Genomic DNA, 18,886 nt, shown 5'->3' on the forward strand with positions numbered 1-18,886 from the left:
CCAGCCTCAGACACTTGACACTTAATAGCTATGTGACCTTGGGCAAGTCACTTAACCCCAACTGCCTTGCCTTCCCCCTCCAAAAAAAAAGAGATAGAAGAAAAGGAAAAAAAATGTGAACAGTTCTTTACCACACCCTCATTGTATATAACCCATATGGTTCAGCCAGTGATAGATACATGTTCCAAAATTCTGCAAATGTTAAAGATATGATAGGTATGCTTTGACATATTACCTATTACCTACATTATCAGGTACCCTTGGGGATAGTCTAAATTTGATCTTTTCTTTTTTCAAGCAATCGGGGTTAAGTAACTTGCTCAAGGTTACACAGCCAGTTATTTCTGGGTGTGGTGCTAAGTGTCTGAGCCCAGATTCGATCCCCAGGTCATCCCGACACTGGGGCCAGTGCTATTACTCTCTGAGCCACCTGGCCGCCCCTAAATTTGATCTTTTCTAAGAAGAATCAACAATCCCCCTTCACAAATCATGAGTAAGAAGTTATACATGAAATGTCCAAGGCCTAATGGAACTTTTAAATTTTTGAAAGAATGTTCTTTTTTGTTTGTTTTTTTGTTTGTTTTTTTAGACATTCAAATTCTACAGTCTAGGTCAGAAGTTGTTCTGTACCTGCTTTGATTTTAACTTGGTTCTGAGTACACCTGGCTGTACTTACTGTAGGCTACTCTTTACAGCCATGGAAAAAGAACTCAGGACACATTATCACAATAACCTTAAAAACAAAGGACTTCCTTGTCCCATCAAGGAGTTTGGTGTCCTCTGTGGAAATCTTCAGTCCACTGGAAGAATCAGTGATTGGCTTTTTATGAGCCTCCCTTAATTCTGCCTAGCTAGCCAAAGTAGGATGTTCATGTTCCAAACCAAGGTAAGTTACTGAACAGCTCAGTTATGTCACATGTTTGCTTTCTGGTTGATCTTGGCCAAGTGGATAAGAAGGCCAAGTTTGGGACTTAAGGGATGGAACCTTTGGGAATGTCATAGTTGATTATGAGTGGGAAGTTCATGTCCCATTATCTCCATAAATGCATAAATGTGCTGCTTTTTGCTGACAGAAAAATTCTGGGAGCCTCTTGGGTAAAGATGATACTTATGTGAGATTGCTGATGCTATAGGTCCCACTTAGGGCATTAGGCTTTTTCCAGAAAGGTCTGTCTGAAATGCATGCCTTTTTAAAAATTCAATTTATTGACTGACTTGTGTTGTTGCTTCCAGGTCAGGGGTCACCACATTGCAAAACTTGATCCCCTCGGCATTAGTTGTGTAAATTTTGATGATGCACCAGTAACTGTTTCTTCAAACGTTGGTGAGAATTACTCTGCAAACTAATTTTAATGTAATTTTACTTTTTTTACCCCTTCCCTCTTTTTTTTTCTCTTGTCCTTTTGTATGTGTCCTTTCCTTTCCATTCTTGGCCCATTTCATAGATTCGAGGGCACCATGTAGCACAGCTGGATCCCCTGGGAATTTTGGATGCTGATCTGGACTCCTCCGTTCCAGCTGATATTATCTCATCCACAGACAAACTTGGTGAGGGTTCCTAGAGCAGTTAGTGCCGCACTGCTTGAGCTCCCCTCTCCCTTTCACAGCTGATGGGAGCCAGAATGCTTAACAGATAAGTAGGGAAGAGTCTTAAGTTTCCTTTATACTGATCACTCTAAATTTATAGGTGAGACTTTTAGAACTTCCTCAGTCTAATTTTGGTACTTTTGGCATGTGATCTTTGGTCACACTGTTGCTTCTTAGTAATAAGTAAAAAAAAAAAGAAGTAATAATAAAATCTGTGCATTAAAGGTCTTTTTATTTAGTTTAAATAAAAATTTAATTGGTTTTATTCTTTAACATTAAGCTCCTTATAAATTAGTGGCTTAATTTTTTTTTTTAATTATAGGGGAAGGGAATAAGTATAGCCTCTAAAATTAAAATAATTTTTTGTTCTAAAAACAGGCTAGTTGTGCTAGGGGAGGAAATTTTCAACATGTAATAGCTGACTATTTCAAAGACTAGCTCCTTTTGCCTTCAGTTTTCCCTTTTCTAGGCCATAAAATTCAGTTCCATGTTTGGCCTAGAGCAAAAGCTTGATGAATAGCAGAAGTAGGGACTTCAGTTGAGTTTGGGCTTTGCCCAAGAACCCTCTCTTCCTATTCCCTTTGAGCCTGAAGCATGTCACAGTTCTTACTGGGCTGGAGGCCTTTCACATCCCTTACTTACAGTAGATATCAGTTTCATTGCAAGTTGAATGTGCAGCTTGAATCTTTGAATTCCTGAGTGTCAGTGATCACAATGAGGAAACTTTGGAATGCATTCCCACAGAGTACAGAGAGGCTGGAATCAACAAGCCATTTGGGAGACATGCATGTGCATCACACAAATGGAATCCTGCTAGAATTAAAAGGCTGCTGAGGCATCCCAGTGAATCCTTACTGCATCCCTTACCCCTTCCTCTTAATTTCAGTCGAATCGGAAGGCTGGCATTTGACTGGTTCAGTGCAGGATAATAATTGCTGGGCTCTCTTAACCACAGGTGCTTTCCAAGGGTTAATCCATAAATGTCCTAAGTGGCATGCTAACCTGAGCTAGAGCAATCATAATTATCACTAACAAAAATGGCTGAGGTGCCCCACAAGAAAAGCATTGTGCATGCTAACAGTTTGATGATTATCTAGCTACAGCTACAACAAAGGCATTAGCTTACTCACAGTCCTGCCGTGGAAATTGGCATTTTGGGGAGGGGAAGGAACACAGAAGAAAAATCTTCTACCTCATCCTGTGGAATTTGTGGACCCTTACAAACACAAGTGCATTGCAGATGTGGAATGCCAGAAATGTCTTGTGCATCTAAGCTTGCAAGACCTTTGTTTCTAGGACTGACGTTTTCTGTTTGTCATTATGTTCCTTTTTCTTATATCTCAGCATGATATAAATTTTCCTTTTCACTTTACCTCTGTCATAGTCATACCTTAGTCTTAGCAAAATAAAAGTTTAGAGGAAATCTTCTGAATGTCATTTTATCTAGTGGCCTCATAGACATCCCCAGCACAAGGCAACAAGTGTGTTTATCCCTTTTGTTCCACTTGGCCTAATGGCTTTGGAATGGGTCATGAGCTGGTTCCTGTCATCTGTGGTAGAGCCAGGCATGTCATTGATGATAAAGGGCTTAGAGAAGCCCTATGACTATTTCTGTACCATGATGGCATCCTCATGATCCAAGAAGTAATGGTTCTATCAGTGCAGGGAACTTTGGAACCCTCCCTACCACCCACCAATTATCATAAGTAAGGGTTGTTTTCCTGGTAACTAACATTAAGCTGCTAAGCACTCCCAGTCTGCTCCCTCTAAACCTTTGGTGACTTTACAGGCCCATGAGGCCATTGTAGCATATACTTTTTAAAATTTGGAAAGTCCTCAAGAGTCAGTGGATCTTGGGTAGAGCAAGGAATAGTCAGTCATGCAGAATCCATGGGGGAGTCCTTGATGTAACCAATACCACACTTACCATCTCTGTTAGGTAGCATATTTAGCCACATTCAGAGCCTATTTTCTCAGAATATGGGCTGAATAATTGTTTTTCAGACCAGTGATACAAGTTCAAATCTTTGGGTATATCAAAGGCTCTAGAGCCATTCCAGGCTGTGGAATAAGAAACTCCAAAGCTGGCAGTAGTTATTGAGCTTCAGGGAAGGCTTAACCCATTCATTTGGCTGGTGAATTATACATTTAGAGAATTATGCATCAGTGGGTCATTTCTTTGTTGTCCCACTGAAGACATTGCTATAACTGAAGAGCATCATAGTACAGAGTGAATACAGAATAAGGAATCATAAAACATAGGATTTTAGAGCTAGCCCTCTCGCTTTACAGATGAAGGAACATGGGCCCAGAGAGTTTAAGGTACTTGATTAAGGATACATAGCCAGTTTGAGTCCAGATTGAAACAAAATTCTCCTAATGAAACATGCAATATAGATTTTATTTGCTTTTGCTTGTGAAATATGAGTAAGTTTTACTTAGCATCACAATTTTAGAACTCAACCGGATGACTGAGGGTCACCTAGTACAGTCTTCTAATTTTTTAGATAAGGAAACTGAAACTCCAATTCATTCACTTATTTATTAAGCCAGGTGATATGTGCTAGGTAAGAAGATATAAAAACAAAAGTGGAAAACTATCCTTGTCCTCAAGAAACCTATATTCTGACTATTAGGGAGAAAGAATGTGTATAGTTAAATGAATATTAAATATATACTAAGTAATGGGGGGAGGACAAGTTCTAATACTTGGGGATCAGTAAAGGTGGCTCTTGACCTGGACCTTGGGGGTAAACTAGGGATTCCATGAGATCAAGATGAGGAAGGGAGAGTGCATTGTGGATGTGTGAGAAGAGATGGAAGATGGAAGGAAAAGTAGGCCTTGGCTGAATGTAGGTATGTGAAAGAGAATAATGTGCAATAAACCTGGAAAGACAAGGCTATATTTAGTTTGTACATGATTTGAAATGACTAGCTAGAGTCTGCGTTTTATCCTAGAGGCAAGGGGCAACTCACTGGAGCTTCTGGAGAGTGACACGGTCAGACCTGGGCTTTAACAATGTCAGTGTAACAGCTGTGGTTTAGAGAGAAAAGAATGAAGTAGAGATTCCAAGTAGGGTTCTATAGACCATTTGGGAGGTGATCTTGTGAGTGGACAGAAGGAGATGGGTGCAAAAGATGTTAAAGTAGAATGGCAGCTGATTAAGAAAAGTGTAAGAGAGGGAAAAGCTGGGGGTGACTCCTCAGTTTCTGGAAGAATAGTGGTACCTTCAGCAGAAATGGGGAAGTTAAGAAGAGTTCCACCTTTGGGGAAAAGAGATTCTGTTTTGGACATGCTGAATTTGAGCTGCTATGGTAGTCGTTGGGAGTGTTTGGCAGATTTACAATGCAGGCCTCGAGCTCAGCAGAGTTGAGGGCTGCATAGATAACCTGGAACTGCTTATCAGTATCATAGAGATGATAGTTGAACCCACAGGAGCTAATGAGTTCTATAGGAAAGAGGAGGGAAGGAGAAGGCAGCTCAGGACAGAACCCTGGGATCCTCTTAGACAAAGAGGATATGAAGAAGCAGCTGGGTGGGTAGGCCAGAAAACCAGGAGAAAACAGGGTCACACAAACCATGGAAGAGGAGACTATCCATGAAGGGAAGAGTGATCAGCAGTATCATAAGTTGCAGAGAGGTTAACAAAGAAAAGACCATTAAATTAAGAAGGTAAGAGATCCTTGGTAACGGGGCAGCTAGGTGGCAACATGAATAGAGCACCAGCCTTGAAGTCAGGGGGACCTGAGTTCAAATTTGACCTCAGACACTTGACAGACTAGCTGAGTGACCTTGGGCAAGTCACTCAACCCCAATTACCCTGTCTTCCCCTCTCAAAAAAAAAAAGAGAGATCCATGGTAACTTTGGACAGAGCTGTTTCAGCTAAGAGGTAGCCTCAGAAGCCAGATTGCAAGGGGATGACAAATTAGTAAGCAGAGAGGAAATGAAGGCAGAGTGTAGGCACCTTTATTTAAGATTTTAACAGTAAAAGGGAAGAGAGAGGTGAATGGGATGGTAGTTTGAAGGGGAAAGGGATAAGCATTCATATAGCAGCTATTACATGCTAGATGCTGTGCTAATAACTGCTTTACAAAAATAATATCTCATTTGATTCTCACAACAACCCTGGGAGGTAGGTGCTATTATTATTTCCACTTTGCAGTTGAGAAAACTAAGGCAGAAAGGTTAAGTGACTTGCCCAAGTCACACAGCTAGTAAGAGTCCGAGTCCTAATTTGAATTCAGATCTTCTGGCTCCATCTGTCCAAATGATTGAGATTTTAGGGTCAGTTGATTTTTTTTTCCCCAGGTGTGGGGCAGATTTAGAGATGTTCGTAGACTGTAGCACTGAAGAAGCCAGTAGGCATGGGAAGGTTGGCTAGCAAGAGAGAAGATGATGGGGGAGAGGGGATCAAGGTAGGCAAGCTGTCAGAGCAGGCAGGAATAGAATTGACATGTTGAGAACACAGTCAGTTAATGGCAAACACAAAACTAATAATAAGTAAGAGTAGTTACAAGATTGCATTTTCTTTTACATTTGACCTTGAAAAAGAGTAAATAATAGGGGTTCACAAAGGCAGAAGGTACTTCCTGCCCAAACAACACCTTACCTCATGCCTCAAGCCCCACCACTGTTGACTTAAGTATTCATTTCCCCTGCTTATCAAGTCTGGAAGTGTAAGGAAAAAGATGTATGTGTTCCTGTAATTCTAAATTGAAACCAGACTTTTTACTAAAGTAAACCAGAAAAACCAGCCACTGTGTATAACCTTGTTTCTCTGGACCTTATAAACTAAAATTTTTTTCTGCTTAATTCCTCATGAGATCAGTGCACATTAGATTCAGTCAGCTTCTAAAAGCCAAGCAAACCTCAATCTTGATGTAGTTGTAATGTGAAAAACAGTCTGCTTCAAGGGTCTTTGCTACAATTTCAGTTCATAGTTCTCAAGAAAAAGAAAGTACAAACCAAAATTACCATAGATGTGTTGGCGTTTTTTAGTTTGTTTTTTAAGGCAATAGATTCTTCCCATCAAGATAAGAGTCTGACACCTGTATGTGTGAAATCAGGTACCAGAAGAGCCAAGTTTTCACCAGTTTGCCCTTCTCTGAAGATCTATACTTTCTGTAGTTTTTTTTAAAGGATAAACTTCGAAAAGTCATTACAGGTATTTCTTTGATTATAAACAGAAGCTACATAGCACTAGCCATTTTGAGCCTTTCTTCTCTCTCTATTTACAATTCACAAGACCCCATTTTTCAGATTTGGAATATTGGGAGGGTCATGTGTTATTTTGGTTTTTTTATCAAGGAAAGACCTTTTGTAGAGCGTCATCTCTTGGCATGTGGAAAATTTTCTGCTAAGGCACTTTTTTTTTTTAAAGCAATTGGGGTTAAGTAACTTGCCCAAGGTTACACAGCCAGTTTTTTTTGTGTGTGGGTGATAAGTATCTTGGGCCAGAACCAATGCTGGGTCCTCCTGACTCCAGGGCCAGTGCTCTTACTCACTGTGCCACCTAGCCACCCCCTGCTAAGGCACTTTTAAGTTTAGGTGTCTTTTGAAACCACTAGGGTAATATGTTTTAACAGGAACAAGATTAGCCTGAGAAAGAACTCATTCTTAATTAAATTAGATGGTGTTGTGGGCATGGTTATGTAAACTTTAACCTCTTAGTACACCAGAGAACTCTCTAAAACTTAAAGTCTATAATTATGGCTGTGGAGCATGTACCAATCTGAACAAGTGGAAGAAAATTCTTCAAAGGGATCTCCTCATACCAATGAAATCACAGGTCTCATCACAAAAATTTTGTTGTTTAAAGTGCCCAATGTGCTACTTGAACTTTTTTGTAAAAAGGTACTTGGTAGGGACAAAGTTGTTTTTTGAGATACACTGATCCACGAAAACAGACAATCTCTTAAAAAGTTAAGATTTTGAAAGAGTAATCTCTTTAATTTATAAGTGTTGAATCAAGCTAATTCCCATGTCGACTCAGGTGAGTTGATTCCCACAGTTTCTGTAGGTTATGACATCAGCCCTTTACTTCACTAAACATTAATGCATCAGAAACTCTCCTTAACCCTCTGCCTTCACTAGAAATCTCATTATCTCATAACTAGTTAACTTCTGTATGTTGCCTAGGTGATTAACAGAGCTTAGTTACCCTAATGTTGGGGTGAGAAGTTGAGGTAGAGAAAATGGGGAGTATGTAGAGAAATAAATCTGTATATTAGAACTAGAGGAAGATCAATCTTAGCTGGTTAGTAATTAATGGTGATACAGCAAGATAGTTATAACAAAAGAACTGGGAGCAAGGAGGAAACAACAAGCTCATTTCTCTTCAGTCTCTGCTCTAGATTAGGCATTTACAAAATCTCCTGCACTCACATCCTTCCCCTCTTGTCACTATGCAAGGACAAGGGACAGAGTTATCATTTGTCCACTGCTTAGATGTGGACAACATTGTTCAGTCTCCCATGAATTTGCTCTTCTGCGCACAGACAAAACCAAATCATTTCTTCATCCCTTGTTGCTGTAGCACAGACTTCACCATAACAAATTGCCAGCCCTTCCATTATTCTTCCATCCTTGGGAGCTTTTGCCATGATCTCTTGGCTTTCCTGATTTTGTCCTTCACAAAGCATCTGAGCAGGAACCAACTTGATCGATGGGCACTTCTGCTTTTTCTAATAAAAAAAAAACTTGAGTGAAATTTGCCTTGAGTCATTGAGGACTGCATTATAGTCCATAGAATCACACAGCTACCCACTTAGAAAAGATGTATTCTTTTGGCATTTTTTTTAAAGGGAAGAAATGTTACTCAATTCAGGTCCAGGAAAATAACAGTATTTTTCTGTAAATGAGACTTTGAGTTGTATCTTCCAGTGTTCACTGGGCTCATTTTCTTCATTGACCTTTGCAGTGTTAGTGATGTTACGTGAGCTTAGGGAAATTATGTAATGGATGTAATAGCATGGTCATGATATCTGATTCTTTGGATTGGATAGAAAAAAATCTCAAGGTTATTCCATCCTTAGAAAAGAGAGAAGGGATGTTAAGTAAGACACTGATAAAAACTTTAAGAAGCCTTTGGATTTCAGTGGAATTGAGGCAAGATTAAGCCTCCTTCCCAAATCATATTGTGCTTTTGAGAGTTCAAGTATAAATAATGTCCCTGTAGAATACTTATTTCATTTAGGTCCCCCAAACTGGCTATTCTGATGACTTCATTAGGTCCAGAGTTGCATACCCCTATTGACCTTTATTTTCTAAATGCCATTAAATTCTATCTAAGATGATAGTGAAGAATTTGGCCATATTCTGTTATTTGGGTCTTTCTCTAAAATTGTAGAACTCACCTTTGACATCCAAGAGAGCCTTCGGCTACCCCCTACCAATCTATTTTAATCAAAAATGGCCAGTTTTTAGCATTCCTTGGAGATGGACATTTAATGACCTCTGAAGAGTGACCTCTGGGCTGCCCCCAGCTTCTTGCACCACTACAATTCAAAATATATATACATTCTCTCTCTCTCTCCCTCCTTCTTTTTCTCTCTTTCTCTCTCTCTCCCCTCCCTCTCTCTCTCCCTCCCTCCCTCCCTCACATCAGCATGTCCCACCAGGCTTTCTGACATCCAGGCAGCTTGAGCTGAAGTCTGGAATACTTTGTATAGCTAAAGATAACATCCTGATTTTTTCCCTTGACAGATAAAGGTTATTGAGGAAAATACAGGTGTTATAGACTGCTCAGCCAAAAAGCCCATTGGGGAGGAAAACATGTAGCTACCCATCTGTTGCTACAATACTCTTTTTAATTTCATTTCTGAAGAATCCTTGCCAGTTAATTTCTATCTATGCTGGTCATGGCACCATTTTAGGAATATCAGTGAGCAAGCAGCAAGTAATCTTTCTTTGGAAGCCAAGGATCCTCCTCTCTTTCAGAGTCTTAGGATTTAAGGAATGAATAACATCATCTGTTAAATTGATCCTGGAGGGGAAAGGGTACACCAAAACCCCCAAATTTTTGTATTTTAATTTTCCCTAATGTTTATTCAAAGCAACTTAGATGGATATATTCAACTAATTAAGAAAATTACCTTAACCTATTTGGAAGTGTAGGGAGATGAGAGTTTCTCAAACCAGGCTGCCTGATCAGTTCCGCATCAGTAAAAACTGGTTCCCCCCAACCCTTCTCATTTTTATTGATCGAATTTCCAGCTGTTCTACAACGGACTTTCCATCTCTGTTTCCCAGAATAGTCATCTTCCATTTAATCCCTTTTCCTTTGGTGTGATTATGTTTAAAGTTATTTTAATTGTGCTTTCCCTGACTGCTTTCATGGTGTAGTGTTTTTAACTAACTCTTACTGTCTTTTTCCCTCTGCACTCACCTCCCCCCTTCTCCCCTCACCTCCCAGATCTCGCAGTTTTCCAGGAGCGACTCCGAATGCTTACTGTAGGAGGTATGCAAAGAACAAGTCTCTCACCCTTCTGGAGCTGAGGACTTTATTCAAATCAAATGTTCAACTTTTCTGGGCATGCACAGTTTGGGGAAAGTTGGCACAGCTTCCTAGTCGTTTATCAAATGTTTTGTTTGCAAATTGTTTCAAAACTTGTTTTTCCCATCCCTTCATCTGTCACATGTGACCTCATTTTTGTTTTCCCATCCTTTGTGTTTTTGCAAAAGCATTTTCCATCTTCATGTAAACACCCTCATTGCTTCATCTTGAGCTTCTGGTCTTTGGCATAGTGTCCAGGCCTCTTGGTGTCACTAGCCAAGAGCCAATCAGTGGTCATGTTAAGTTCTGCATGTTAGTGGATTCTTTTCTCTATGTTCTGTTCTGTGGCTCCTCCTCAGCCCGGGACTCTTCCAGCTTCTGTTGTTCTAGTACCTCAGTATTTGGAAAAAGATTCTTTTCTTAGTGTTTCCCTTAATTTGAGGGACAGCCGAACTGGTAATAAGACTTCGTTGAAATGGGCAATATCCATCTCTTCCTGACTGAACAACTTTGGTTCCTGAGGTTCTCTTCATTTACAGAGAATAAAAAGGAGCAATGGATATAGAATTTAGCTTGGCTTTTAAGATAGTCTTGGCCTGCCTTCACCTGCCATCCTGCTTAAACCTACAGTCTCCTCCTGAACCTTGGCCTTCTCCAAATTCCTATATAGGTAATCTCTAGTGAATTTCCCATCTGTTCCTTTGTCATAGTCATCACATCAGTAAGAATCTGATCTATGTAAGTACCAGTTTTAAATATAGCTGAAGGACTAGAAAGCAGAGGACAGTCCTTCTGTGATTTAGCCACACAGTCCTAGATAAAAGTAGACTTAAGTCAGAAGAAACCAAGGGAGTTACATATCTAAAAACCTTTCCCAGAGATCTCTGTAAAGCTTGGATCTTCAGCATCTGTGTTCAGGTTGTCCTCATCCTGAAAGAGATTTTCAAGGGATATACACTTGGTTTTTTCATTCCATAAGTACACTATTTTCCTTGGGCCAGTCTATTTTGGATCATGATGAGCTCTCCTCAGGAATGAGCTTTGTCAAAAACAAATAAAAATTCCACCAATGATACGGTTTCTTCCTCCCTTCACCTCCCTCTCCCCCAGCCATTAACCATAGAGCAGACTATTAGAGTGAAGAGTACTTTCCAGTCCCTCCCTTTCTAGAGGAAGTACCAGAAGGCTAGAGGAACAGAACTAGACTTGAGGAAGGTACAATTTGTTTTAGAGTTTAAAATTTTATCCTGTAGTACAACCTGCCTTCCAACAAGGCTGAGAGAGAGAGAGAGAGAGAGAGAGAGAGAGAGTACGTGTGTATGTGAAAGAATTAAATATGGGATATGATTTTTTTTAAGTTAAAATCTTTTATTCCCTCTAAATAGCTGCTGCAAAAATTGTAACTCTTTTTGGTTAAAGTTCAATCACTTTGTTACAGTGAAAAGAGCATTTGATTTAGAGTTTGATGACCCAGGTTCAAATCCTGCCTCTTTCACTACCTGTGTGATCTCAGGAAAGTCATTTAACCTATCTGGGTCTCAGTTTCTTCTGTGAAATGTTGGACTAAATGGCCTCTAGGCCTCTAGGCCTTGCAGTCCTAAATTAGTGAAACTATAATCTGTGACCTTTTTGATTTCATATTAAGAAAGAGAAGGCACTTAATATAGATAAGCAGGATCACATAGTCATAGGGTAGTTTTCTTCATTTTTAGATAGCTAGCCTATGATAAAATGGGGAAGAGATGAAAATAGCATGATATATTGCCATATTGTTGTTTAGTCATTTTTCAGTTGTGTTTGACTCTTCGTGATCGCATTTGGGGTTTTCTTGGCAAAGATCCTGCAGTGGTTTGCTATTTCCTTCTCCAATTCATTTTACAGATGAGAAAACTGAGGCAAATAAGGTTTAGTGACTTGCCCAGGGCCACACAGCTAGTAAATATCTGAGGCTGGATTTGAACTGAGGAAGATGAGTCTCCAAGTCCGGCAAACTATCCACTGTGCCACCTAGCTGTGCCCTATTCTCCTTTCCAAAACTGTAGTTTACCATCTGGGGTTTGAGGATGTTTTTCTTTTTCTTGTTTTTATTGAGGACCTGTGATTTCATTAGTCTAGGAAAGTCCCTCAAATAAACCAGATCTGCAGTTTATAGGCTTAGAGAGGTACCTGGAGCCAGGAGAGTCTAAGTGACTTGCTCAGGTTCATATAAACTTTGTGTCAGAGGTGGAATTTGAACCCAGTTACTTTTTGTTTGTTTGATTCAGAGACCAGCTTTTCTGTCCACCTGTATCATAGTGCTTCTTAACCCCGTCCTTATCATTAATACATGCAGTTGTTGTGGATATGTTTATGCAGGTTGTGAGTCTAAGAATAATTCTTTTGAGCCCCTGTGTTTTATTGTAAAACTGCTGAATTGAAAAAAAGGCAGTTTTTGACATTGCTAGGGTCCTCACTATGACTATGACTATAGCCTTATGGTGAAATCAGTTTGGATTTTTATTAGAGTTCGGCAAGGTCAGAACAGAGGCTGCTTTAGTAGAAGCAGAGAGTACCGTATTTCATTCCAAGTTGACAAGGCCTTTGAGTTCTTGTCCTTATCTGAGGACTCTGAATGTCTAGGTTTTAAGCTATCACTAGTTCCAGGCTCCTGCTGACACGGTGTACACCATGCCATGGAGAAAGATCTTTTCTTCCCCTGCTCCCTGGCCATCTGTATTGGGTGGGGCAGCCATGAAGAAGGTTAGCTTTCCTCTGAGCCCTAAGCTGTCTTCCTGACTTCTCAGATTTTCCCTGTTGGCTAGGGAAATCGAGTGTGTGTGTGTGTGTGTGTGTGTGTGTGTGTGTGTGTGTGTGTATGCCCACACACATATACATACACACATATATTTCTTTTTTTAGGAGAAAGGTACTGAATTATTTCAACAAAGCCTATTAGGTGTGATTCCTTTTGAGCCTGAGTAATATTATAAAGATTTCCATTTCAAATACTCCAAAGTCAGGGCAAAATTCTTGTATTTTAAGGCAGAATTCTTAATTATCTTTATTTGGCAAATTCAGTGAAAGTCTCAGTGTCCATAGCCATGACTCTTTATACTGATGTGATGATAGCCATATATATGCCTGGGAGGCATCAGTGCCCCTAACATTCTCATTTAGCAGCTTGGCTCAGTTATTCCAGACTCTGACAGCAGTGAGCCTGTTTGCTATCCAGGAATTCTAACTGGCTTCCTTAGCATGCAGTCAGGTAGGTGGCAGTAGTGTGATGGAAATGAACCTGCATGCCTAGAGGCCACTTGGAACTGCTTTTGCCTCAGCTACTTTTTTTTTTTTTTTGCACTTCTGCAACTCCTCTCCCCAACCCCCTGCCTTTTCTCTCTTTTGCTGCTGTGGGAGAAGACAGCCTGCTATTCAAAGTCCTGGCCCTGACAGATGTTCCTCTCCATCACCTTATACCAAACCCACTCCTTTTCACTGATAATTCTCTAGCTTATCAAGCCCCTCCCTTTCATTCCCTTGGGGCTTCAAGCCAAGCAGAATGAGGCCAACCACCTGGAGACTGTCATTCTGCTTTCCACCTGTAATATATCTCCCCCTGGCTCTAGTATTTCTCCGAAGAAGGAGGAAGAAAAATTCATGCCCAGAAACAGGCAGCCCAGCCACTCCAGAGTCACTGAAATGGAAGATAGGACAGCCTGGGATAATGTGCGTAAGAATGGTATGAGCCCTACAGTGGTAACCTGGGATAGTTAAAGAAACCAAACACTTGCTATTCTAAAAGGCCATTGCTGAGCCTACTCCTCTTCCCTTTTACTTTACTGGGGGAGTTTACCCACCAGGTCATCATACCTATCTACAGGATTGGGCTGCCTCCATGAGGCATCCTTACTCCTCCGTTCAGTGCTCCCTCAGAAAAAAGGGGGGGTGAGGAGAATAGGTGACCTAGAGTATCTGATAGTCCTTCGTTGTTTCTGCCACCACAGCCTTCAACAAGCCTACTTTGTCTGCTACTGGCAAGGTGAATTGTGAATTCTGTTTTTGGATTTGCCCTGAGGTTTGGATGTCCCTGAGAAGCTGTGTTATAGGGCAGAATGCTTAATTTCTAGTTAGGTTAGGCTTGGCTTCTTTAGGACTGTCTAGCACGGGCAGATCTAAATAAATGGAATATCTAGTGAGTCTCTTAACAAATGGAAAAAACAAATAAGTGCAGAGGAACTGCTCTGGAAGAAGTAAGTCTTTGGGCGGGGTACAGTGTCAAGATTCCAGCTTCCCTAGTAACTCAAAACTTGCCTTTGTGGACAAACAGCTGAGTAGTACTGAACATCAGCTGTTTGAGGAATGTGGGCATATAACCTTTGTAATAAAGATAGTTAAGTACCCTTCCAATCCCCCACTCCCACCCCCACCTAATAATTACAGTTTTTTACCCATTTTTATCTCACAGAGACTTAAAAACACACTAAGATGAAGAAGTAAGATATTTTCCGAACCCAAAAGCTCACTTAGTATTAATCATGGAAGCTGGGCCCATTTAATGGAAACCAGCCACCATTTTGTTTCACGGTAATGATATGAACTATGAATTTGCTCTCAGTGTCATTTTGTTCATTACCAAATCTTGTCAGTCAGTTCTTTTGAGAGTTATCCTGGGGGGTTGGGGAGGGTAGAGAGGGAGTCGTTTTAAAGACATTTGCTAGTAGGTAGTACACCAAATTTTACATGAGGAAAGTGTTACACTCTGTAAGTGTTCAATAAATATTTAATTAATTGGAAAAGAAGAAAATCTGCCAGTCACATTAATTTTGTTTTTTCTAATTTGGGATGTTTTAGAATGAGCTGGGAAAAGCAGGAATTTGGGGTTTGTTTTAGTTTTAGTTTTGTTTTAAAGTATTCCCCACTGTAATGTCCTGTTACTTATTCTTTAGGGCCAGTGGTTTCTATTCAGATTTTCTGGTGCACAGCTTTAATGCCTATTTTCTTTCTGGTTGTTTTCCTGTTTCATTCCTTATTCTTCCTACAACCTTTTTTGTTGTCTAACTAGAACTATTAATCCCTTGTTTTTTACTCTCTCCCTTAACTGTTTTTGAACAATCTGTGGCTAATTTGTTCAAAAGCCATTTGTGATCTTTCCCTCTCCACACTGATACCCCCAAATTATTTGGGGGGCCTGGAAATGTTTGTGGATATGGGATTACAATTGTTACAAATGTCTTCCCTATTAGGAGCATTTGTAACCAAATCATGTATTTATTGTTTTTCTAGATTGTTTCTCTTAATATTGCCCATTAATTTTTGTTCTTTATTTTTGTTTCCCGCTGAATTTTACATTCCTGACTCTGGATATTTTTGTTGCTTATTTTTATGCAAACTTGTTCCTTAATTATATGTTTGGTCTGGTATGATTTTTTTTTCATTTTTTTCTCCCCGGGGGGAAGTCCTTTCCTCCTTTCCATAAATAATTGGTTCCTGTGTGGTTGTCCCATATTCTGCAAAATACATTTCTCCTCTTCTGGCTTGTCCCACCCACAATAATCCTGCAGGGTTTTATGGATTGGATGAATCAGACCTCGACAAGGTCTTCCACTTGCCCACTACTACTTTCATTGGGGGAAAGGAGTCTGCCCTACCACTCCGAGAGATCATCCGCCGGCTAGAGGTAAGTAACATATATATCATACATGCATACATACATACATGCATACATACATGTATATGATATGTGTCAGCAGCAGAATTTGAAGGATAGAGTTATTCTTGGATCTCCTTAAAAAAAAAGGCATAGAATCCCCTTTTGATCCTTCATAAGCTATAGTCAGAGTTCTATATCTTCTATTAACTAGTGGAGATAACACTTCACACAGTAATAGGGGCTTGTTTTAGATCATAAGATCATAGATTTTTTTTTTGTTAAAGATGTCATTAAGTTTATAAGAATTACTTTTTAAAATGAGAAATAAAGTATAAAACCATGAACTCAGCTAATTACATGTTGATTAAAATCACATATACACTATATGTCCACAAAATAATGTAGCAAGTCACAGTTTTATATATTGCTTTAAGATTTGCAAAAACTTTATAGACATCATTTCATTTGATCCTCACAACAGCCCTGTGGGTAATTCTTTTCTTTTTTTTTATTTAAAGCAATCGTGGTTAAGTAACTTGCTCAAGGTTACATGGCCAGTTATTTCTGGGTGTGGTGCTGAGTATCTGAGCCCAGATTTGATCCCCAGGTCATCCTGACTCTGGAGCCGGTGCTTTTACTCGCTGAGCCACCTGGCCGCCCCTAAGCAATTGGGGTTAAGCAACTTGCTCAAGGTTACACGGCCAGGTGTTTCTGGGTGGGTGCCAAGTGTCCGAGCCCGGGACTCGATCCCCAGGTCATCCCGACTCTGGAGCCGGCGCTCCCACTCGCTGTGCTATCCGGACGCCCCCCTGTGGGTAATTCTGTTATTATAATCCCCATTTTACGGATGGGGAAACTGAGGCTCAGTAAGACTAAATGACTTAGACATAGAACTGCATTATGGCCTATTGAATGAATGACCTTGGAGTCAGGAAGAACTGATACTCCCTCTGTCTAATACTAGCTTTTTGACCATGGGTAAGCCTGTGTCCAAGGTACATGTTGCTAAAATGCATCGGTGGAGTTTCCACACTGGGAATTCCTTAACACTAATGAAATCACAGGTCTAGACTAAAGGGTGTGTGTGGCGGGGGGGGGGGGGGTCTGTCTATCTAAAAGTGTTTGTTTTTTATGCTCATGGTGGTCCTCTTCTAATTCTCTAGATCTCTTAGTGTATGCCTTTCTGTGTTTCAGATTTTTTATTGCAAGTTTTACTTGATTAGAATGCCAAATTTTCTGTGTGCTGTCTTCTGTATGTGTAATACCTTCTTTTGCTCACAGCTTTAAAAATTTAAAGGTAGTATTGCTACATGATTCTCTGGGTTTGCTACATCAACCTGAAAAGCTGAGAACCAACTCTGGAGAATGCCCTACCCTTTTTTAGACCAGGGATTGCAATAAGAATTGAAAGAAAGCAGGTGATTCAAGGCCTCTCCCAAATTATTCCATTTTCTTACCTAAGGATAAGAGTAGCATATCATTTCAGGAATATTTAACCTATCATTTCCCTTTGCACTTTGTTCAATGATAGAACTCAGATTTTTGTCACCAAAATTCTAAGGAGGACAAGAGAAACCTCAGGTTTGACCCTGGTTCTAGATCTCCCTCGTAAGTCTTTAACAAGGACACTCACACATAAGAGGAGGATGTAAAGAATTTAAACCAAATCACTTAGTTTTTGGCTAACCCTTTCTGCGTCTTAGATGGGCTCAATATCAAATGATAAATGCTAAATCAAAGAACCAAAAATTGTGCTGTAAATTACAGCTCACATTGATAAGCATAGATAAAACATGAACTCCTAAGATGACTGAAGGGAGCTTTTGATAAGACTTGACAAGAATTTCCCTTCCCTTCAGGTCAGCAGTGATTTGGTTCAGGTTCAAGGTTCCCTAATCACTCCTAGTATTCTCGGACATGTGCCTGTAGGTACATTTTCTGTCATCATCAGTAACTGTGGTGGGTAGATATCCTGAGATCTGTCATTCAGATTGGCTTAGGAAAACAAGCAAAGTAGGAGACTAAAACTCCATGGGGTCAAGTTACCTATAAATTCTATAAAGGTTACTAATGTCCATTGTTCCTGGGATAACTTTGTAAACCCAGTTTAATTATTATCTTATTATCATAGATCTCATCTAAAGGTAACAATTATCTTGCTCAAGGACTTGTAAAATCACCTTGGGGGAGGCTAAAAGAAATCCTTCCCAAAATTAAGCCACTAAGGATTCTTCTTTTCTCCGTCTTGTCTCTTATGCTTAGGCAAGGTTCCCTTGTTCTTGACTTGGACAGTGATTTTAGTACCAGGGTCTGTTTTTAATTTTTATTGTGGGCAAATACAGTAGTATCATCCTTTAGAACTTACTCACTGCATAATGATAAGAATCCTTATACTTTGAAAAACATACAAAAGAAAGAGGGGGTCATAGAAGAAGCATTATTGCACAAGTGAGGCATAGGTTCTGATCCTAACGAATAGGAGGTATTTGATGACTTCCTTCAATGCTCTAGACCTCTATTGCTTCATCTGAAAAACAAAAGGGTTAGACTTCATGACTTTTATGGTCTCTTCTAACTCTAAATGTCTGTGATTCCAAGAAATTGTATTGAGGGGCTTAAAACTTATATGCTGAAGAAGTCTCTTGAGCTTTGATAATCTTTAGTTTCAACAGCTCATTTCCTCATTGCCTTACAAGTACTAGGTGCTTAATAAATGCTTTTTGAATTGGATTCATTCAGCATATATGAATTAAGGACTAGCAAAATGCTAATTTTGACCTTAAAAAGATTCTAGAGCATAGGAGGGTAGAGAAAAGGAGAGATTGGCTTGTTACCACTGCCTTTTCTCTCTTCATTGTCCAGCATGTGTTCTGGGAAATTGGAATTGATATAATCTTTGAAATCCTAAGGATGACAGACAGGGGCATTCCCCAGACCTCTCACAGTCCCAGAAAAAGCATGCTGAAGAAGGCATTGTGCCACAGGTGAAGTTTCAGCATTGTTACTCCCACCCTGTCCCACTCCTTCAACTCTCCTAAGCATGTTCTCTCCCCTTTTTTAGTTGATATGCTTCTATCTTGTAAATGGTACCTCTTTGCACTCACTCTCACTGTTTTTTCTCCCCTCTCTTTGTTCCCTTTCCTCACACCCTACCACTGTTATACCCAAAATGTCTGT

General features: G+C 39.9%; 1 protein-coding gene across 3 annotated transcripts in view; it reads left to right on the top strand.

Annotated features, from left to right (window-relative positions):
* Positions 1-18,886, top strand: part of OGDH (oxoglutarate dehydrogenase) — a 105,493-nt gene that overhangs the window by 52,706 nt on the left and 33,901 nt on the right. The window contains exons 4-6 of one of the 3 annotated variants that reach the window (XM_069071880.1): positions 1,446-1,548; positions 10,003-10,047; positions 15,621-15,736. In XM_069071880.1, coding sequence (XP_068927981.1) covers positions 1,446-1,548; positions 10,003-10,047; positions 15,621-15,736 — 264 coding nt within the window. Of the gene's footprint in view, positions 1-1,233; positions 1,325-1,445; positions 1,549-10,002; positions 10,048-15,620; positions 15,737-18,886 lie in introns of all 3 variants that reach the window. The other 2 variants (XM_069071879.1, XM_069071878.1) reach the window with 2 other exon arrangements.

This window comes from Petaurus breviceps, unplaced genomic scaffold (genome assembly GCF_028583685.1).
Source record: "Petaurus breviceps papuanus isolate PSGF00001 unplaced genomic scaffold, PetGlider_PUasm1.0 90845, whole genome shotgun sequence".
In the NCBI taxonomy this organism is placed as follows: domain Eukaryota; kingdom Metazoa; phylum Chordata; class Mammalia; order Diprotodontia; family Petauridae; genus Petaurus; species Petaurus breviceps.